This window comes from Corvus moneduloides, chromosome 8 (assembly GCF_009650955.1).
Source record: "Corvus moneduloides isolate bCorMon1 chromosome 8, bCorMon1.pri, whole genome shotgun sequence".
Taxonomy (NCBI): Eukaryota; Metazoa; Chordata; class Aves; order Passeriformes; family Corvidae; genus Corvus; species Corvus moneduloides.
In genome coordinates this window covers 4,828,235-4,851,283 of record NC_045483.1, presented here as the reverse complement: position 1 = coordinate 4,851,283, position 23,049 = coordinate 4,828,235, and the positions used below count along the sequence as shown (strand labels likewise).

General features: G+C 41.5%; 1 protein-coding gene across 13 annotated transcripts in view; it reads right to left on the bottom strand.

The window, feature by feature from the left end:
* Positions 1–1,513: 1,513 nt before the first annotated feature.
* FGFR2 (fibroblast growth factor receptor 2) overlaps positions 1,514–23,049 on the bottom strand; it is an 80,377-nt gene continuing 58,841 nt past the window's right edge. For 12 of the 13 annotated variants that reach the window (XM_032115557.1, XM_032115559.1, XM_032115564.1 and 9 more), the window contains 9 exons: positions 17,480–17,631; positions 14,726–14,847; positions 13,990–14,100; positions 13,053–13,243; positions 10,405–10,527; positions 9,048–9,118; positions 7,190–7,327; positions 6,281–6,386; positions 1,514–2,709 (listed from right to left, as the gene is read on the bottom strand). In XM_032115557.1, coding sequence (XP_031971448.1) covers positions 2,545–2,709; positions 6,281–6,386; positions 7,190–7,327; positions 9,048–9,118; positions 10,405–10,527; positions 13,053–13,243; positions 13,990–14,100; positions 14,726–14,847; positions 17,480–17,631 — 1,179 coding nt within the window. In that variant the 3' untranslated portion in view covers positions 1,514–2,544. The remainder of the gene's footprint in view (positions 2,710–6,280; positions 6,387–7,189; positions 7,328–9,047; positions 9,119–10,404; positions 10,528–13,052; positions 13,244–13,989; positions 14,101–14,725; positions 14,848–17,479; positions 17,632–23,049) is intronic. The other variant, XM_032115558.1, reaches the window with a different exon arrangement.

Below are 23,049 nucleotides of genomic sequence, written 5' to 3'. Positions count from 1 at the left end.
CACATTTCTGCATGCTTCCATCCTGTCACTTTAAAAAGGTACCAAAGTAATGAGATACACTTAAATCCACTTCAAAACAAGCAGAGAAAGATTCAAGATCTTCTGAGAGCCTTTAAAAAAATCTTAAAACCAGACGTGTGTCATTACAAACGCTGTGGTTTCTGTCACAGTAGCCACTGCTGCTGCTAATAGTAACAGAGGTTGTGGGGTAAGGGAATTATGGTTTCCAGTGAAGTCAGTGGGAATTGTCCAATCAGATAACTCTTAATTGAAAACCACCAGTTTTTAACAGGAACTTTTCTAGAAAGTTTATTAGGGTTGGCATGAGATTTTCAGTCAGAGTAGAAAGAGGCAAAAAGGAACCAAAGAACAGTTTGGTGTCTGGAGCACTTCTACAGCACGTGGTGAAGATCACATCCAACATCCCTCTCCAGGCTAACCTGCAGCAACGTGACCATAAAGTTCCCATTTCTGCCTCAAGCACAGGCTGGTTTGGGGTGTCTTCCTTGTGTTTCCAAGCTAAAAAAAAAAAACCAAACAAAACTCCAACAGAAAACTTTTAAACTCTTTCCATGATGCCTCTTTCCATCTGCTATGATTTTTTTCAAATCTCCCATGCAAATGGTCCTCCAGCCTCTCCAGAATGATCAGAAACCTCACTAATTAAAGGATACAGCCTAAATAAAAAGAGAACATATTTTAGGTCTACATTATGAACACTTCAAGCCACTTTCCACAGAAGACTGTACATATGTTTACTCAAATAACCCATGCTGCTCACGAGTAGACATCTTACAAGCATTACTCCTGAAAGGATTGCTTTGTAATATAGGATCTATGATAAGGTCTAAAGGAAGCTTTTCTGGATGTGTTCCATCACTTGATGTTCAGGAAACCATTTTGTATGACACAAAGGATTAGGAAAAATAAGCTGCATGACATTTATTTTGTAATTTTAACATTAATATCTGTAGAAACATTTTATTGTCAGTACAAAAGTTAACAGATTTTAATACTTATTTTACCCAATTTAACAAATTATTTAAAAAAAAACCCCCAAAACAAAACAAACACACCACCACATAAAACAGTGAAATTTGCATTCATATTCCATGGCCGTTATCAATGTGAGTGTTCTGAAAGTAAAAATACAAGATTCTGTAAAAAAAAAAGATACAAACAACAGTGATATTCTAGCAGAGGCCAGTGCTACACCTACTGTTATGGAATGGTTCATAAGGAAATACTGGAGTCAGCATGAATTAATCCCCTAAAAAGATGCTGATATTCCTATGGCAAGTTGTCATTATAAACAACTTCTCTCTTTTTAACTTAAGTTACAATAAAGGGATAAAGGCAAAAGATCCAGGCCAAAAGGTCTGGAACCCATTATCCAACTGAGGCAAGAGAATTGTAGATAATTTGATGCATGTGCAACTCAGGGTAGAAACTCAGCTCCTTTTAGAGCAGTCTGTTCTGCTGTGGTTATAGACAAACTCATGTCTTTCCTTACTTTAAGAACCTTCTTCAAAATGTTCTTTTTCTGGCTTTTTTTTTTTTTTGGAGTGGAATGACTCTGCTTTTTGGCCATGGGAAACCTTGCTAAAGGGGTTAAATTGTTAAAGTGACAGGTATTGAGAATAAAAGACTTTCTTGTTAAAGGATTTGGTTTTGATAAGAATAATCATCTGACACTGCAGTTTTTAAACACAAATAAATCAAAAGTTTAATTCCCCCAAATTAGTTATATACTGTAAATATTTCTTTTCTTAAAGATCTGAAAACTAGTAAAGTCTGAGCAATATATCTACTAGTCCTCTGTGCTGCCTGCATAGAAATGCCATTTAAATTACAAAAACACAACAACCCTATAAACGATTAACTGTTTTGTACATTACCAATTAGTTAATAAATTAATGATATACCATTTTCCCTGAAAGCAAAGTATTTTCCACCTTTGGATGGTGAAAATTAAGAAATTCTGTGTAAGAACAGCATTTAGCAAATAGCTGTTAAAAAAGAGACTAATTTGCTAGGTGGATTGGGACATCCATTTTTTAAATCAATACAAAAAATAATTCCTTGTAAATATATATAATATATATTTATACATATTTTTGAATATATTTACATACATCCAGCACCTATATACTGCATTTGTGCTCTGTAAGTGTGTGCCAACATATATTTTCTCCAAATATTACAAAATAAACAAGAAAGGCAGACCCAGAGTTTGCCTCAAGTCCAACTGGTCCATTGTACAAACAAAGTCTGTTGCAGCTCACAGGAAGCCAGAAAATTGATAGCAATGGGTATCTAGACACAACTCATAAACATTCTTCTTTCTTGGGAACATTTAAAAGTTGCAAGTGATGAGAATCTTTATGTAGGTTCCGCTGCTTTCCTCCAAGTTCTCTATTTTTTCCTTTTTATTTTTCCGTATTTCCTATGTACAAGCAGAAACATTAAGGTCCTGGAGAAAAGCTTTTGCTTTTGTAGGTAGCTTGATGTTCTTGCCTCTTTGTTCCTCTGTGTGATCTCTGTTCATGTTTTCACACTCCCGTTCATGTGCTGGTACTTGGGGAGACAAGGTTCGTAAGGCATTGGGTCGGGAGAGAACACGGAGTCATCCCCCGAGGAACACGAGCTCCTCGTGTCGGGGTAGCTGGGTGAATACTGTTCCAGAGGTCCACTGAGGTCCAGATACTCCTGTGGCAAGAGGAATAAAATCCATTTTTAGACAGTGAAGAGAGCTGACAATAACACGTCAGCACTGCTTGGATTTTGGAAAAGAGCAGTTTAAAAATGACGCATGCTTCCGTAAATCAACTGCATTCAAAACTGCCTTGCTGCCTAAATACCTCATAAAACAAGGAGCTCGACTAGAGAAAGAAAAACCAAGCCAATAACACGGTATTTTCTGAAGTCCAACATCACCAGCATTAGCTGTGTCAGTGGGAATAAACATGGCAACCACATCAAAAGAGGACTTTTCACTCGCAATGATAAAAATGAAATTTCATCCTAAATGGAACCATTTTTCTTTAGCACATGGTAGTGATTTGGAGAGGGAAAGACGCTTCCAACTTTGTATTCCTTAGGTCACTTCGAATATCTGTTTTATATTCTGTGATATTAAATTTGTGTTTCAACATGCAGTGGCATACGTGCAAAAAAGATCTGAAAGAAAAACAAAACCAAATTCACACGATTTGGGTTTTTTACACTACATATTTGTGTGTTGTGTGTCCCAGAGTAGCCATGACCAAAGCAGTCATTAAAAAGGGAAATATCATCTGCTGAATCCAAGTTTTGGGTTAAGGCTCTTTTGCTAGAAACAACAGTTTTGGCAAGAGAATAAAGTTATTTTTCCCCTTGAAATGTTCCTTCTCTTTCAACTTCTAAAGGCAGCTGCATTCATTTAAATGCAATCTCTTCATTTGCTAAACCACAAGTCATGATCGTACTGATGGGACAAGTCTTCCACCTCAGTCAATATTTTATGCTGCTGTGCTTAGGTTTGGGGTAATTTAGTCCTTTGGCTAACATTCCTTTTTTAAGTCAGAGATTCAATCATTACCATCTTACAGTTAAAAAATGGTCACCATTTTAAAAGGAGAGTGTGGAATGCAAGTTTTAAAATGCTGGAAAATACAATAGGGAGCAAAAGGAGGGAGTTTGGATCGATTGATTACTGACTATGTGGCGGCCCAGGATTTTGAAAAATCCACCAGGGCAATCCTGATACATACTTATGGATTAGAAAATCAGTCCCATGTGAGCAGAACTAATCAGACATTTTCTAAATAGACGGAAGAGGAAAGGACGCCAGTCTCTGAAGAAACGGGGCTTTCCCGAGAGCGACACAGCTCATCATATCAGACAACTTGATGTAACTCACATATGAATTCAGCATTGAAGGTAGGGTCCTTACCCAGTGTCAATAGCCAGAGTCACATCGAGGGCATAAGAATTAACACCAGGTTGGTTCCTGGTGTTGATAAAGCAACACAGCTACGAGGCTCACTCCTGGTGACTTGTGCATATGTGGGTCACAGAAACATGGGAATGAGAGTCTTTTGGGGAAAAAAAACCCCAAGAAAACCCATTAAAAACACAAGTGATGATTCAACATGGAAAAGAGCAAGACATTACTATTTAAGCAGAAATCATTACTTGCACAAGAGCAGAAGAGATTATTGGCTGCCCCAGCAAACTGAGTAGTTGGGTAAACCAGGCTGACCCTGTGCCAACAGTGTGATTCTGGGGGGAAAGTGGGGAGAGGATAAGCAGAAGTGAAGCCTGAAGGATCTGCACTTCAGGAAAATCATGCAGATTACATAGAATCAGAGATCTCAAAAGCTGCGGAGGAAAATGAGACACGTTGGAGTCCTCAGGAGACACCGAGATGACGACGAGTGTTCAGGACCACAAAACACTACGAAGACAAGTGGAATAATTTGCTTTCTATGTCTAGAGTAAATAGGACAAAAGCACTATCTGATGTTGAAAGATTAGAGATTAGGAAAACAAAGCAACAGGCTGTCAAGGGGCGGTGCCAAAATACGGCAGTGGAGATCTGTGAGGACAAGTTACATAAACATCTGTCAGGAATGACAAACGTATAGCAGGCCCTGAGATAGACCCATCAGATGGACTGGACATGTTCCTAAGCTTTTTCCAGCCGTTTTTTCTTACAACTCTAGTCTAAAGTAATTGACATAAGCCTAAAGGCCTTTCCAGGTTAACTGAGATCATTCCAGGACTATGAGCAGCACGGAGTTGGGAAGGCACACACAAGAAGGTTAAACACATGCAAAAAAGAAAGCAGTATCCTTTCCCAGGCTTGGAATTGCAGCCCAGAACCTCCCTCTTGAATTTGCAAACACATATCCAGTCCAAGCCACCCAGCACTCCGCAGTGGCAGCCAGCCCACCTCCAACTGGTCTTGTGAAATCATACATGAATTAGGCAGGAAAAGATGCAGGCAGTACTGGATGAGGTGAAAATGGCAACAGGACACAGAGCTACATCCATGAGTCCACAGGGAGAGCATCTCTGAGCCAGCCCTGAAGGTGCCACTTTTTAGAGTAAGCCTTAAAAACACAAACCAGATAAATTTACAGCTGCTACTGAAGCCAAAGAATCTTTTTCAACCAGATCTACTGGGCAAATTATGATCATAAAAAATGCCATCTCTTTACTCAGGTTCTCCTGTCATGTCCACTGTGCACAGCCTTTCCCAAAGCTGCTCCATAATCCGTTTTTTATTTCTCTGACAATTCTAAAAAATTAGAACACAGTGTGGAGGAGCCACATAAAGTGATTAAAATCTCTTTTTTTTTTTTCCTACAAAGAAGCAATAACAACTATGAAAATCTTGTTTTGACATTGTCAAATCAAGTTGTTGCAATTTTCCTGTGTAACTGCTTTGTTCTTTTTTTGCTCCCATTAAACACTTCATTTCTCAGAAGTAATAGGAGTTTGTAGAATATTTCTGGGACACCAAGTATTTTCTCTCAAAAGAAATTTCCACCGAAAGAATCAACATTTCCATCACTGGTGATTTTCCTCAAAGGTGCATGTGGTTTAGTGATAAGAGGACTGATTCCTGTGTGAATACCCTAATCACTGTGTTCCTTGCTAAAACTAATAATATCTCAGACCTCTGAAAGAATGTTCTTCAAATAAAACCTTTCTGCATTCACATATCCCAACCTGAAGCAGTGCTAGGCAGGACCTTTGGATAATTGGATGGCTGTTTGCACATCCCCCGTGGGTCCTCATTCCCTCCACAGAGAGCTATTTCAGTGAACCTAATTCACTCTCAGATGCATCATCTGAAATCTGCCACTGACGATTTCTCCTCTTCTGACCTACATAGCATGGCTGGGAATCAAACTGAGCTGGCAAATGAGAACCACCACGAACTCCACATCTCTCCCTCACGTGCAACTCGTGCTGAAACACAAACACTGCCCCTCAACCTGCCACACGCAGTCTCTCAATGCTGCTATGCTGAAAACATCCAGAGATGCAGCAAGAAATAACCAAAAACTGCTCAAAGATGTGTTTCTTTTTAGTTACATAATTCCAGGCATAGTGGCAAGAGACCGAGGATTTCATAGGATACATAGTTTAGCTGCTTGTAACCTCAGAGGGCAATGACAAACAGAACAAGAAGTGAACTTGAGCAGGATTTCATAATTGAATAAATTCCATCTGTCTCCTGAACCATTTGTCCCAATCAGCAGCTTATGGGGGGTAACAATTTACCTACCTCATTAGTTGTGAGAGTGAGAATCCGATCCAAGTCCTCCACCAACTGTTTGAAAGTGGGTCTGTGAGAAGGCACAGCATGCCAGCAGTCTCTCATCATCATATAGCTGTAAGAAATACACATTTGCTTGGCTTAATTAAAATCACGCGTCCTCCTCACAAACCTTTTCACGCACAGTCAGTGCCTGCCCCTCACAAGGGAAGCAGACAGCACACACAGCTCCACTCATGGACCACTGAATCCCCAGACCTGGGCAGCACTCCCTGCCTGCAGAGGGGCTTTCTACTCCTGTCTCTCCCTTGCTCAGTGTCTAAATTACCTTCTTGTGGGCTCAGTTCTGTGGCCCAGACACTTCAAAGGTAATAAATTACACACGTGTCAGTATTTTTTGCATGTTAGGGATTGCACTCTTTGTGGAGAAATCAAAATGGGGAAAACAATAAATACAGTTAAGGTCTGTATTGAAATACCAGAAGTCACACTCCCACAACTCCAGGAGATAATGCTGTGTTAACACAGAACTTCCCAGATGTATTTTGTTGGGTACAAAAGCAGCCTGATGTACCTCACATTTGATTAGTGGTATGTGCAACATTTATGGATTTCCATGTTAGTAACATAAAAATCAAACAAATGTGGGTGTAAAAACACTGACAGAGACTGGCTTGTAGATGATTTCTTCTTTCTGCAATAGGATCACAGCAGGGTGTGCAAAGAGGCATCCTCTGCCAAACATTTCCTGAAATCCTTCCCATACCTTTTCCTTACACATCTATACCCTCACAAAAATCCACAATTTTAGAGTCGAGCACTTCTGAAAGTGTTTGATTCTTCTGGGGGTAGCATTAGACATGTGAATTCAGTGCAGCTGTGCCCTTCAACCCTGGTACAGCAAATCAGGGTCCTTACAGTTCATTGGTGCAGTTGGCAGGTTTATCCATTCGGTGCCCTTCTTTAAGCAGCTTAAAAAGTTCCTCCACTGGAATTCCTGGGTAGGGTGACCCTCCTAAGGTGAAGATCTCCCACATTAACACACCAAATGACCAACTGCAAACCAAAGAGAAAACTGCATTAGTAGATCTGCCTGGCTGCTGAAAACAGACAATCCCAGTCCCTTGTAAGAGTTAAACCAGCCCATGCCCAGGTCTGCCTGCCCGGAACAGGACAGGGGTCTGGGAAGTGCATCAGATGCATGGACAGCATATAGGATGGGGACTGACCCCAGCATGCTCCCAAACACCCTCTTTGCCTCTGTCTGGTGCGCTCTGAGCAGCTGGGGGCTACTGCCCAGCACTGCATCTTCAAAGCTTAATGACTTACAGAGCACTAACAGCTCCGCTGGGGCACAATTACGTGGCAGGATATTTTGGAAAAAGCAGACTGTTCAAAACAAAAATATTTTGCATCACCCTGCCTTTCTTTCTTTCTTTTTTTTTTTTCCTTTTGTTGCTAACTTCTGCTAGGGAATGAAGGGGGATAATTTTAAGCCAGTTTTCCTGCCTCATCCTGCCTGGCTGGCAAGCTGGGGCTGGCTGGCAGGTGAGAAGCACAAAGCCTGCACTGGGCTCCCCAGCTCCTCTCAGCTCCCCCAGCTCTGCAGCACGGTATTTTAGTAAACCGTTTGCACAAACTTACAATAATATTTTCTTTAGCCATCTTCAAAGCCACCATGGGGCCAAGAGTCTCCAAGTCCCAGCACTGAAATCCTTGTGCTCCCTGGCTGCTGAGGAGCTCAGACTGACTCTCAGTCACTTAAATATTTTGCCAAGATGTTATTTTAAAACACAAGTTTGATCCACCCTTAACCTGTGTATATAGTTTCCTTTGTAAATGATGTAGAGATTGCAGGAAACGCCTCGGTAAATGGTTTTCTTAAGGAGAGAACAGCTTGGAAAGTGCACCCAGGTTAAAGAAAGAGGAGATACTTCTTATTTTCTCCATCCTGCCCTTTTCCTTTTTAACCCTGCACTGATGTGCATAACCTTTTGCACCTCTGCTGGGAAGCATCCAGCCCTTTACAGTTAACAGCTTCTCTTGCAGAAATAAAAACCAGGATCTTCATCTGTATTGCATAAGAAATACACCTCTACTTCAAGCACAATGCACACAGAACTGTAACAGGAAGCAGCACAAACCCTGAGCAGTTGCATCAGCCAATGGCTCTGTGCACACATTAAAAGATTTTCGAAGTGTCAGAGTCCAATGATTCCCTATTACATGTGAAGTACTGCTGGGGAGCAACACCACTTCTGAAAATCAGAGAAAACTTTTCCAGCATACCCAGCCTATGTTTTATTACACTAAGATTAAGATTTTTAATCTTGGCACAGATTTTTAAAAAGAAGTTTTCAGGAACTTTCTTTTTTTCGTTCTTTTCTCTCTCTCCTCTTTTTTAAAACCTGAAGGAAGTCCAGAGTATGTCAAAAGGCAAGCAAATTAGATAGACTCTTTGTAGCTGCACATCCGTAAATAAGTTCAAGGGGGGAAACTTCCGCAGTGACAGAAGGAGGTTAGCATTTTCCACCTTTCATGTGCTTTGAAGCTGGGCAGATTAGTAACAGAGCACTGGTTAGCAGTCTACCATAAAATCCTCACTTTCTAAGGGCAAGTCCTGTTCCATCTATTAATATGTGAAACAGAATGAAAACTCTTAAAGGTAAAGGACAACAGCAAAACACATTTGAAATACCCCAAACTTTAACAAACGCAAAGCAAAACAACCCCCTCCTTCCCACCCCCAAAACCCCATTGAAATCAGGCCACTTACACATCACTTTGATGTGTGTAAACTCTGTCAAACAGAGCTTCTGGAGCCATCCACTTTACTGGAAGCCGTCCCTGTGAGTTTGGAGGGGAAGAGAAATTAAAATGGCAGCAATTTACAGGATGATTTCTCTAAGAGCAGTCTGCTAATGCAAACCAGCACATAAATTACCTTTAGCATTTTCAGTAAGAAAATAGTAAAATGGGCTAAAGTACAGACACTATTATAAAAATGGATATAAGCATTGAAGGTAAAATTAAAAGCATTGAGAGTTCCTAAAATTTCCCAGACTGCTTGCTAGGAGAATGATAGGATAAGCAATCAAAATCAAAAGTATCATTCTGCTATAGCTCTTTAAAGGCAAAAAACCCACAATTAATAAACTTCTGAAAAACAAGCTTGCCTGCAAATATAAATTGATTACTAAACTCAAGAATTTTGTTTTCCTGTCCCTTTTGAGGGTCCCAAAGCTCACAGTAAGAGCTGCCTGTTGCTTTGCACACACACAGAGCCCAAGAACTGCACCAAGTCTGAAATGAAAAGGTTCAATTCTCTCCAGTGCTGCTGTACATGGTGGTTCTGGCTTTTGGAAGTAGGCAGATGTTACCATTAAAATGCCACTAATTGCTTTTTGATTTTCATAAATAAGCCACTTAACATGATTGTTAATAAGAAGTCATATTTATACATATAAAATCTGTAGAACTCAATGAGTTCTGCAGAGCTCCCATCAAAATCCAAGTGCAGCTCAGCAGGACCTTAAGAGGCCCCCTGAGGAGTTCAAACTAGGTATCAATGCTATATCCAAAATGTTTTATCTTCTTGATTTGGTACAGGCTAAGCAGCAAAACACTGACAGTGTGGGGAATACAAATCAATTTTCTCAACCTCTAGCCCCACTCTGAGATCACCACCACAACCTGTCCCTAACAAGCTAAGTACAGGCACAGGCAGAAGGCAGAATGTGACATCACCACAAGTAAACAGGATTTTTATTGTGGTTAATGCTGGCATTGTTTGTACAGCATTTTTCAAGATCCTAGGTTGGGTACTAAACCAGCTGGAATCAACAGCAATGTTTCCACTTATTACAAGTGACTTGAGTCAGGGACACAATAAAAAAAAGGTTCTTGTATTTTAGCATTTCTAATCCTACAATATGCAGCCTCTTTGCTTATCTTTTTAACGAACTATCACTGTAAGAGGAGACAGAAATGCTCATGTCCTTGATCCCTGCCTTTTGTCTGGGATGAAAAGTGAGGCTGCTGTACAAGAAGCCCATTAAGTTTACAACCATAGCTCTGAAATGAATCACTGAAAGAAACACTTGTTTCCAGAGATTAGAAAACCATCCACTTACATTAGTAGTCTTTTTATAATAATCTATATTGTTGATGTCTCTGGCTAAACCAAAGTCTGCTATTTTCATGACATTGTTTTCGGTTACCAAAACATTTCTTGCAGCCAAGTCTCGATGGATGCACTGGAAAAAAAAAGAAGAAGAAAAAAACAGCCCACTGAAATAAACTGCTGCAAAAGTGGAAGTGCTTCAACACCATAACTAAATCTCCTTTATGGATTTTAACCTAAATGACAAGGTGGGAAAGCCACACATTTACTACAAGGCTGTGAAATATGATTTTCTTAATTACTGCAATCCATCCCCTCAGCTGGTGTTTTCAAGCTGAACAATGGCCCTAAGGAGTGTCTTAGAAAGTCCTGGTCCACTTAAATGTGTATTTTTGCTAAGGCTGAAAGCTGGGTGGTGACCCAAGTTGTGCCAAGCATCCACTCTCTGTTACATGTGCCCAGGTACATATTTCCTTACAAATCCGGTTAATGAACATTTTTATTGTGTTGCTTTTCTTAAATTATATTGTCTCACTAGAGCTAAAACCTGACAGCCAGACTGGATCAGTGCAACCATTTTTAGTATTAAAGATATGAATACAATTGTAAACTAGATGTCTAGGGTGTGTGTAATTACTTCAACCACAAGACTGTAAGAATTTAATTACGAAAAGGCAAAGAAAAAAATCAGGGTTTGACTGTTTGTTTTTAAGACAGCTTTGATAGTGAAACTAAACCTATTACCTCCTGAGAGATGTTTCCTTCATGTCAGCATTATCCTGACACTGAGGGGACTCTAAGACTGCTCTGGATATTATTTCTGTGTTCAGATATTACTAGGGTTGATACCAGGTGGCAATGGGGCCACGGTAGGAAGCATTGCATTTGGAATCCCATCAGGATATTTGATTTATTTTCAAGTTAAAAAAAAACTTTTCTCCTCCTCAATTTTGGATTACTCTTGATGTTGTATGTTTTATTCCAGCATGCGCTGGAAATGGGATACTGTTTCTAAGTACCACTGCTTGTAAGGCAAAAACTTCTAATAAGCAAAGGGTAGGTGAACAAACATCACCTTCACCTTTTTTCTTTTACTGAAGTCTCAGTGAGCCACTTACTGGATTGAAATAACAAGAACACTGCCTTTCTCACAGCTCCTGCATGATGGGAATACCATGAGAAGAGCAGCTCTCTCATTATTCCAGCTCTGTAAATGGATCCCTAAGGGGAGAAGAATGGGTGGAGTACAAACAGAAGTGGTGGGGTACCTGGAGCACAGGAATGCACAGGTCTACTGTGTGCTGCCCCTGTTCTCCCTCTGTCTTGTGCAATGCCTCTCATTCTGTCCAGCTCAGCCCAGCACCAATCAAGTGTTTTTGCAAATAAAAAAGGCTGCAGTGGCTCTTGTGAGGGTCCTACAGCAGCACTTCAGAGCTCCTCAGGAGGACACTTACTCTCAAGACTACCGATCAAAAGATTTATGTTTTCCTTTCACATCAGCTCTATTTTCTTGGGACGCGGCTTACTGCCAGGCAGGAGTTTCATTAATCTCAGAAAGAGATATCCTGAGGTGTGTCACCTAATCAATACCCCTGCTTTACCCCATTAGAAGAGTTTTGCCTTGCTGTCACGCACGTCACTCTGCTGACCCTACTGTGCTAAGATTTACTGTTTCAAAACAAAAGAATAAAAGCAAAATTAAACCTGGATTCCCTCTCTTCCCCAACCTCTACAAGTGCAGGAAAAAAACAATAACAAAATCATGACTCCACACAACAGGAATGGAGCTCAGCCCTGGTCTTTGGTTAAAAAGAGCTCCATACTTGGGAGTGGATATGACTGGAAATCAGTGTAAATCCCACTAACCACTCCACACCCTGCAGGAAGTAGTTATCATTGGTATCTGCTGCTCTGGTTTAGCCTTTGGGCCCAAACATCATCCAGGGTATCCAGGATTGCTCGTCCACCAAGCCACAGTATGTTTACAGAGTTAGTTATACAGGGCTATTTAAGGTTTTATAACTATAATTTAATCAAAATGCTGGTTAAAAAGAAATTGTTTGAAGACAGGTTTTAGAAATAAGTGTCTGGGGACATGACAGGATAAATAAATTCTTTCAACAAGCTCACCCTCCTGAGAACACCAGTTTTAAGTAAAGTGCATCATTTAAGTGACTAATACACTCCACTTATTTTTGCCTCTTCTACCCACTATTTTTGCCCTGCTGTCTTGGCTCTTCTCAACCCTGCCTGTTGTTATTCTGTAAATCCTTTCAGCCACAGAATTCATTTGTTTTACATCACGAAGTGATAGGATTTCGTTGGTTTGACTGGAAACAGAAGGCAAACAGAGCCTGCTGCCTCATGGGTGGAGTGCTCTGACTTGTGTAATCAAGTGACCACCTGTGCTTATGGATTCAAACTGCAGATACGTGCACAGTATTTACTTTAAATGATCCACTCCAGGCCTCATTTTAGCAATATTGCTAAACAAAGATGAAAAACTTCCAAGTGAATGAATTCTCCCACTGATCTGCAGGGGTGTGGATTACACAACCTGTTTGAGACAGCTCCTTCTCCCAGCGAATTCTTGAGCACAAACGAGACGAGGACAAAATCAAACTGGAAAAAGTGCTGTATTTGCTGAGTTCCACCTACTTTTTGGGAAGCCAGGTACTCCATGCCTCGTGCCAGCTGGTAGGTGCAGGACACCAGGTCCTTGAATGTCATCTGCTCCTCGGGCACCCTGTTGATGTCAAAGGAATACTCCATGCCGGGCGGGCGGCGTGCTCGCAGGTACTCCCGCAGGTTCCCCTTGGAAGCATATTCCACTATCACGTACAAAGGACCTTGGGATGAGCAGAACCACGGGGAAAAGCAGGGTCAGGTCCCAGGGTAAAATGTTTTTTATGTAAAGAAGCTTTTAGTGCTCTATAATAAATTAACTGTAACGATAAAATGGGAAAGCAGTAAGCACCACTTGAAAAATAAAAAATAAAAGGTTTGGATATGGGGAAGTGACTGCCCAAAGCTCCACAGCAGGAGAGTGGCAGAGCCACAATTAGTGGCTTAAAGTACCTAAACCCTGCCCCAGTGCCTGTTCCTTTCAGACCACGCCACGTACTGTAAAACAAACATTTTCAATCAAAAAACACACTGAGATCTCCAACAAAGGGAAAGTGCTTCCTAATATTTTTTTAATTTCCAGAGATTTATGCCATTCTGCATCACTTTATGTGGCATAATCAGCTTTTCAAAGAGTAAAAGTGCTCATTTCAAATTTGTGGGGTGCAAGTTCTCCTGAAGCAGGGCTGACAATTCAGAACAGCAGTCATGGGTAAAGGCCCTGCAAAAGGTCATTTGTTCCTTACAGCAAGGGATTAGAGAGTTTTCATATGATATAGGACCCTTTCTCATATTAAGGCTGCAACTATAATGAGAAACAGAAGTTAAAATATTGCTGTTAAGCTAGAGAAATAGCTAAAAATCCTATCACGGCATGACTGCTTCCTTAAAACCTCCTGAAAAATTATGATTAATGAGACTTTTGCAGACCTGTTGGAAAGTCCTGGTTTGCTTTCTTCTCCCTACTCACCATCCTGGGTACAGGCTCCAAGAAGATTGATGATATTTTTATGCTTCCCAATCATCTTCATCATCTCCATCTCTGACACCAGGTCAGACAGGTCTTTTTCTGTGGCATCATCTGTAGAAGACACACATTCAGTTCATATATTTTAGTGTGCCAGCCTGAGCTCCAGTAAGGCTCACCAGCTGGTGTAAAATAAGCGTGGCCCAAAATGCAGAATGTGGGATTTGTTTTCCAGTTTACACTGCACATCATATATTATGTCTTAACAAAAAATAGTCTCAGCCTCTTTCGTGGACTGTCCAGCTCCTCGGTGTTATAATGTAAGGAGGCAGGACAGCAAGATCAGGCATAAAAAAGCTGTCCTTAGCTATCAAACCTCCAATAACACCACCTTTCCTGCAAACTAAACTCACAATTAAATTCAAAATAAATAGGCACCAACCACCTGGACTGAATGGGCTCAAATCTACACAAGGATAGCCTCTGACATGAAATAAACTGAAAGCAGAGAGACCCACACGATGCTAATACATCTCCTTGCTCCCAAATACCCGCTGCTCAAGATAAACAGGCTGTCAAGGGTGCAGATTTACACCCCAGACTGCTGAAGGCTGAGGTCAGCTATGCGCTCTTTGACCCCCCCACAACGATGACAGAGTTCAGATGCCACAAAAGAAACTTCTGCGGATGAGAGCTGCCATATTGCCCGTTCTGATCCCCAATCACCCAATTTTCTTACCTTTCAACATCTTCACTGCCACGGTCACTGCTTCTTTTGGCCTGTCTTTGTCAATTCCCACCGCTTCGGCCATGACCACTTGCCCAAAGCAACCTTCTCCCAGGGGTTTGCCCAGCGTCAGCCTGGAGGTGCAAACAGTGCATTAACACACAACATCTGGTGAAGGGGTGCAGCCAGTGAAATTCCAGGGCTAAATATAAAAACCTTTCAACAACTTGCTGCAGCGTGAGGCGTTTATCGTATGGAACCAATAAGGCCCTGGCTGCGCACTGGTTTCCACGCAGGCCGGGGTATGTATTCTTAGGGATGGTGGAGTGCACATCTCAGAAAGGCACATCAGTCACTAAACCCAGCTCTTAAGCTCTCCTCAAGGCTGCACTTGATGGCTCGTGGGGAGACACAATGTGGAGGGGCAGAGCTTTCAGAGAGTGGCTGGAATTTGGGAGCAGCCAGCAACAGGCCAGGTTCTCCGGTCACTGTAACACAGCTGGTCGTCTTTGTTTCCACACTGACTGCAAGGAGATGAGAGTAAAGTCTCAGCCACAGAGGGTCCAGCACAGTGGCTGTTTCTTGTGCAGACTCTTTGCAGCCACAAGAGTCTTGGCTGAAGGGACCAGAAGATGCCTCCTGCCCGCAGAGCCCAGGCTCTGCTCAGAGAGGGGAGGCAGAGACTGGGACAAACAAACTCAGCTGTAATCACAGCACCAATATCAAACCCTCCTAAAAGGAGCAGTCACTAAGTGGGCTCTGCAGAATGCATTTTGTGGAGCATATTCCTGGTTGCAAAACCTGCTCAGCTCTAACAGACACAGAGATGTCGATCTCGACTCCATGAGGAGAAAGAGATGAAATGAAAAAGAAACTTCAAAGCCTCTGGGCAAAATCCTTTTGATTCCAGCCTAAGTCTTAAGAGCCAGACGCGGGCTCCTTTACTTGCAGAGAATACCACCTACCATCCAGCAGCAGTGCTGTGGCAGGGAGGGTGCTCAATGACTGTGATGCTGATAACATTATCCAATATAGGGGCCAGATTCAGATAAGCATTTTCATAAACGAGTTCTTAAGGACTTGACTTTCCATGGTCAACAGGAGGATTTCACAGATACCACAGATGTAGGGACTCATTCTTAAAAGCATGGACACCTGCCTTTCACCATGAAATACAAGGAGAGGTTGTCATACCATCAGCAGAAGGGTTAGACCAGGGCTAAGTGATTTGAAACCTCACTTATCTGCTCCGGCACGGGACAGAAGTGAGGTGGCTCCTCCTGAGGGCAGCCAGCTCACTCTGTCAGATGTGGGCTTTGACTTGGTGAGAATTCCTCGAGCTGTTTTGGATTGGTTTCTAAAGCAAATGCAAGTTTGAAAAGGTGCAAAGACTGAAGGGCAGCACATGCTATGCTGAGGTCATCCTGCATTTTCTCCAGAACTAAAACTGAATTTAGGGTCTTGGCAGAGAACAAACATTTGCATTGGAAACTGGTTAATTTATGTGCTATTGCCCTGCTAGGACCAAAGTAACAAACCCCTCGTTGTGTGCCTGCTGCCCCCCAGCCTAATAAACTGCCTCTAAATAGCCTCCTTTCATTGCCCATCTGCTCCACCTACATTTGTGCTGAACACTGGGTTTAAATGTTTAGCAACTCTAAAATTTTCCGCATTTAGTGCATCCCCCCAGGGCCTGGGCTGACAGGAGCACACATACAGGCCCCCACTGTTGACCAGAATGCTGCAGGTGGCAATTACAGCCTTTTACTCCAGTTTTCAGCTAAATCAATAAAATAATTTCCAGAACAGTTGTCAGAAGGTTCAATATTACAGTTCTCCTATTCAAAAGTTACAACCCTGAACTTCCAAAGAGAACTGTCCATGCTAAAAGGTGTTATTTTCTCAAAGCCAACTAAAGACTTCTTAAAGTTAGCACTAACTGATAAATAATCATGCTTCTACCTGTGTTACCATTCTCTCTCTTTTGCATGTCTTTTTTTTATAGTAGGCAACATGGTTACAATGTTAATTAGATTATTCAAAAGCTCATTTTGCATGTTAGTCAACAGAGTTTGAAGAAAATATTAGGTAGCCACACGAATTTGAATGTATTAAAATTCAGTACGCTCTGCTTGGAACCTAATACTTTTAAGCCACAGAAGTTGCACATACATGCACCCGACATGCAAAATGTTCCCCTAAATTAAAAATAATTGTCTCCATTAATACATGTCAGTACAAAGTCAACACCAAATCCTACCCAGAGACGTGACAGAAAGATTGTCTAATAGCATAATTTAGACTTTCTCTATCTCCTACATATTGCATTACCTGTTTTTTAAATATTAGCCAATTAAGCAGTCGACTAAAACACATGGTTTAATGTTCAGAGGTACTGCTCAGGGAAATCTCCATTGCCCTGTAACAGTTGCTTGTATGTGGATGTTTTCCCCAGTCTAGATCATACCTAATTTTCCTGACTCTTTTCCTAATAGAGGAGCTACACTTCAGCAGAGAATCTGAAAACCTGCAAGAAATCTGAAAATATAATCAGGATGGCAGGCAGAGAAAATTTAGCTTCTATTTAACCAAGCTGATTTCAGATAATTGAATTGAATCTTAATCTTCAGAGGAGCTTCAGGTGACTGAGATTTTCTTTAAACTAGAAAAACCCTGGGAGACATGAGGAGAGATGCTTCCTCCTGCCGTACTGTGTAAGGTTATTCAGACATGCAGAAGTGGTGTCAGAGGAAGCAGGCTACGTACTTATCTCTTGGGAACTCCCACTTTGGGTCTTCTGGCAGTTCATACTCCGAGACTCCAGCCAGCATGGGGGCATCAGCAGTGGAGGAGAGGCGGGTGGTGATCCTCACCAGAGGAGTGTTGGAATTCATGGAGGAGCTCGAGTCGGCCGACACCTGTGGTTGCAATGCAAGATGCAACAAGAAAAAAAAAGACAGAGATGTAATCTTGGCCCAAAATCTGAAAACCACCAGTACCTGATACCAAGCCAGCTCAGAACCATGGTATTAGGAAGTGGTTGGATCTACAGTCTTGATTCTAGTGCTCTGCTCTCACATTTAGCCTCCCTGTAAACACAATACTGACTCTAATTGCTGCCAAGGCTGTCAGTCTGTCCCATGGGTCAAAAACCACGTAAATTTTAAATATATTCCCTCAGAAGATATTTTCAGTTACCACATTAAGATTTTTTTTTAATCAATGACAATATTTACATCACTACTCTTAGATATCAAGTGGGCATCTTATACCATAGGCAAAGGTGATTAAAACATTCTCTTCTTCAACTCCTAGTTGTCCATGTCACCACGTCTTTTCCCAAATCAGCACACAGCCAAGTGGGGATCCATCTCTTCTCCCAAGGAAAAAGCAACAGCACAAGAGGAAATGGCCTCCAGGGGAGGTCTGGATTGGATACTAGGAACAGCTCCTTCAATGGATGGACAGTCAAGCATTGGAGCAGGCTGCCCAGGGCAGTGGTGGAGTCACCAACCTCGTAGATGTGGCACATGGGACATGGTTTAGTGGTGGCCTTGGCAGGGTTTACATTTGGACTCAACGATCTTAAAGGTCTTTTCCAACCTATATGATTCTATTATTCTCTATTTTCCAAGCACTCAATATTGAAAGCATCAAAAAGCTATCACAATACTTCAGTTTTCAATTAGCTACATTCTTAGCTAAAGACTTTACAGGAAATGTGGGGAAGAGCTCCTAAAAATAACTCAGTTTTGAAACTTTGGAGTGTGATTTCTCATCAGCCCCAATATTTTGCTTAGAGTACCAAAGGTATTTAATGACAAACATTTTGAAGGAGGAGGCAGCTGCTCTATCCATGTAACAAAATTTGTTTTGGTGTGAATCTTCCATAAGGCTCTTCCCTCAAGCCTGCAAACAGCAGCCTGACATCTGCTGACCTCAGAGCTTCAAGTGAATACTAACACAAAATAAAAATGCTTATATTGCCAGTCTTCCCTTCCCAAGTCTTCAGGAATCCTCCTTCTCTCTTCAGGCCATGATCGTCTTGGCCAAGCCCAAATCCGGTGGCCAGGCTGGGATGAAGGTTGTTTCACAAAGCCATTAGGATGGCACCCATCCTCTCACCAGGCAGCAGGAGGTTCTTCTCTTGGACCCAGCTGGAAGCCTGGAGCACCAGAGAACCTACATCCTCCTCACCTGGATGAAGATCAACTTTGGCACCAGGTTTGCTTATGTAAAATGTCACCAGGCTACAGTTTTGTCCCACAGGTCTTAGATTACAAAAAGGCATCTTTGTAAGACCAGAGATAAAGAGTGGAAAGAGGTTTCATAAGGAAGAAAATGTTAAGGATTGCTATCAAAAAATTAATCTTGATAACCAGATTTGCAGCTGACAGACCTTTCCTGATATCAGAAACCGCTCCTGCATGCAAGATGTCCATGAAACAAGAGAGTAAAACTGACAAACACAAGGCCACCATTCAGAAAAAGAAAGGTGGACTGCTTCCCCCTCATTCATCCCACCATCACGAATATTAACATTTACTCTCAGCAAATATAAGTGCCTGGCACATTCCTCTAGGAAAATAAATCCAGTGACCACTTGGGATACAAACAGAAAAGTACTATTAAGGCAGACTATGGAGCTGTAAATAAATCAGTGAGTGAATACTGAATGGAGTCCTGAGAGAGAGATGCTGCCATGCCCAGCCTGCAGAGGGGAACTCACCTGCTGGACAAGCCAGCAGCAGAACCAGGACTGGAATCTGATCTGCTTTTTTTTTTTTTGCTCATTTTCATTATTTCATTACAGTTTGAAACTGATGTTTCATGAAATGAACCAGCTCAGCACAAAGAAATGTGCAAATCTTCAAGAACAATGCGGCAGATCCTCTGCCCCCAGCCCTACTGTCCTGAATTCCATTTTTCTGTTATTTCTGGCTTCCATTTTTCCATCTCTCACCACAAGCCTATCAATACTCTGTGGCCACTTCCTCCATATTTCCAAACTCTACGTACTATTCTCCAGTCATTCTACCAAGATCTTTATTAAAGTCTCCATTCATATACTCTTTATTAACTAACATTGCCTTTACTTTCATGCCTGTCTTTGCTATTACAGCCATTGTTTTCAAGGGACAGAAAGGCATGGAAGTGAAGCTACAAAATTTAGATATCTTAGGTATCAGAAATGGTCCAGAATTCTGGGTTCTGGTTTTGGGTTTCTCTTTCATGAATACAGTAATTGTACTAGACACTGTTTGGATCTCTTCCAGAGTTTCATCTTTTCACTAGTTTTCACACTCACCATTCAGCAGCCTCAGCATGGTTAAAGCCTAAAAATATAAACTTGCAATAAACTGAAATACTCTGGTGATGCATTTTAAACACAGAGCTTAAATAGCAATAACGTATAGAAAAAAGCAGATTAAAGGCTCTGCCAGTTTCCCTTTTAACACTACTGCACGTGTTTACTTCACAGAAGAGCTGTCCATTGATGAGCCAGAGAAGCTGGAGGTAACCAAAGTGCATTAATGTGGACAGGAATGATGAGAAATCCAGAGGAACTACTCCGTGTCTGGGAGAAGATAAATGGACTGTACTCACAGGGAATATTCTCCTGATTGATTAACTGGAGCAGTACAAGGAGTTACAGGAGCTCAAGGGCTATAAAAATCTGCTCCAGAAAAGATGTAGCCAACCCAGCCTGGCCGGTGGCTGGGGGCGATTTTCTGTTTCAAAATGGCCTTTCACCTTTCCTGCAATAATAAAGAATTAACCTTTGATCTCCTCCCTCAAGCATCTTTTTTCACTGCCTTAGAGCACATTATAAAAGAGTGAGGAAAATCCTACCTATTCCAATGTCAGTAGACATGGTCAGCTTTAATCCACATTTAAGTGACAGCTTTCTATATGCTTTTTTTCTTTTCTCCAGCTTGCCACGTGCAGCTCTGCTCTCCACACAGGTTCACCTGATACAGGTGAATTAGGAATCTTGGAGGCCCACTCAGTGTGCTGACACCCTGTTTTAAGTGATGACACTGCACTAGGGAGGTATTTTAAGCATTTAATTAAGGAAAGAAAGGCAAAAGTCAGCTTGAATTGAGCAGAGCACTGAAAGGACCATTATGGTCCATGTCAACCTCAACAGGAAGGCAGAAGTCCACCAGAAAATATTCCTTGTGTGCTTCCTTTGTGCTTTTAGCAGGCCAGAAGTGAGAAAAGCAACAGGCTCAGACAGACCTTCAGCTCCATATCTGTACTCAAGAAGGAGAAAAGCCCACTGCATCCAAACCTCATACATCAATGCATGATTATATCCCCATTAACTTCATATTCTTCCTCTGGCCAACACACTGTGTTTAATCAGCTCTCAGTTAATGCTTTACAAGCATTTCTAAGCAGCGGAGCATTTAAAACAAACAAATCTTTGCTGGAATCTTTAAATGCCATGTGGCAAAATCAGCTGCAGAGCAGTGTGTAATTGTCTGTAATTGATTATGAAGGGTGTTTTCCTCCACTGATAATTCATACCATGTCCTGGAGCCTGGATCTGTCAGTGCTGGCACTCATGCTGGGACATTTTAGCAGCCATGCAGTGATTTCCTATAACTGTCAGCCTTTCTGAAGGCTCTGCTGTAGAAGTTAATTTGAAGTCATATGCATATTTGTATATTACAATTAGTAAATAACGCTGTCAGCTGCTGGTAGAAACAGTCCATCTGAGTGACCAGTTCCAGGAAAATATGAGGTTAAATGCACTACAGAGAACTAAGTAATCCTAATGTTAAGCACTGACATTTAAAACACATGCACCACCCCTCCACGAAAAGCACTCATTTGGAAACACTTATTCACAAAATAATATCCAATGAGTGCTGCTAGACAAGACAGTGGTTTCCATATAGAAAAATCCAAGGATAAAGGAAAAATAAAATAAATCCTTAAGGTAAATTCCATTCAACAATATCCTACTGACAGTTGTGTATTAATCTTTGTATTTCATAGTCTATTCCTCTAAAAAATGATCATTTTACTGCTCAATATTACATGAAATACTACATTAGTTTCCTTTTTCCTGATCACTTTTCTTTTTTTCACGTTCCAGATGCCATTGTCATTTTGAATTACTGAACTGTCATTTTGAACTAATTTGCTGGGTGAGCTCAAGCCTTACTTTAAACCAACCAATCCTTGTTCATCACAAATATTGTATCTTATGAAGGATTAGACTCCACAACAACAATAGACATAAATTATTGGGAGTGTATTTTAAATATTAAGCATAAAAAAAAATCGTTGCTTCATGTTTAAGACACGCATGTTGAGGGGGACCAGATTTGACAGATTGACTGTGACAGCCCTAACAAAAACCTTCAGTGATGACAAACATTTGTACTTGACTTTGACCAAGTCACAAGAGGAGGGACTGTCTTTTTGTCTGTTTCAATTATAATTTATTTGTTAAAATAAAGGTTCTACAAAATAGATGTACATCCTATTGAAGGCTACTCTTTACCTTTTGGTTCAGCGGCCCTGTCACTTAAAGCCTCTCCGACAAATCAGCTTGTGAATCCTACAGATTCCTCATCCCCTTGCCCCTCTCAAGCTGGTGCCTCCACACAGGCCATGGATAACACTTGAGCTGCTTTGATGAAAAGAGGAGCTGCCTGCTGGATTTCCCTGGAAAAACCTGAAAACCGAGTACCAGATCCTGGTGAGGCTGAGGATTGCAGGGGATGGGAACTGATAATGTCTGACTTCATCCTGACCCCTCCTATGAATGCAAAAAGAACCGCGTTTTGGCAGGAAAAAAATGCCTGCTTGTGGGGAATGATAAAATCCTGTAGTAGCTCAGGCTAAATAGTGCAGGAGAATCCAAACCAAACCATCTGTTACTCAGCAAGACTCTTCTCCTGCTCAGACAAGATGGCATCAGAGTCATGCAAATGTCTCTCTGTGAACCAGGATTATTTTCCAACCCAGATCCTCAGGGACCCTGAGCCAGCAGCCAAAGAGCTTTGAAAACAGTATCAAGAATTTCCCAATCTATGGCCTCATTTCTCTGGAATTCCATCAAATCCCATCACCCAGCTCTGGATCCCTGCCCCATTCTCACAGCCTACCTGCCACGAGCATCTCCCCTGCTCGCTCTCTCCATCCTCCCACCTCAACCACTTCATCCCTCCCACCCACAGCACAAAGGGAAAACCTTCTGTGACCCACAGATACATAAAGGTTTACTGACAAAACCCCACCAAGTTTAAACACAATGCTCTGAAAGACATATAAACTGAAACAAAGTGAGCTTGGTGGCACAATAAAACAGGGTTGAA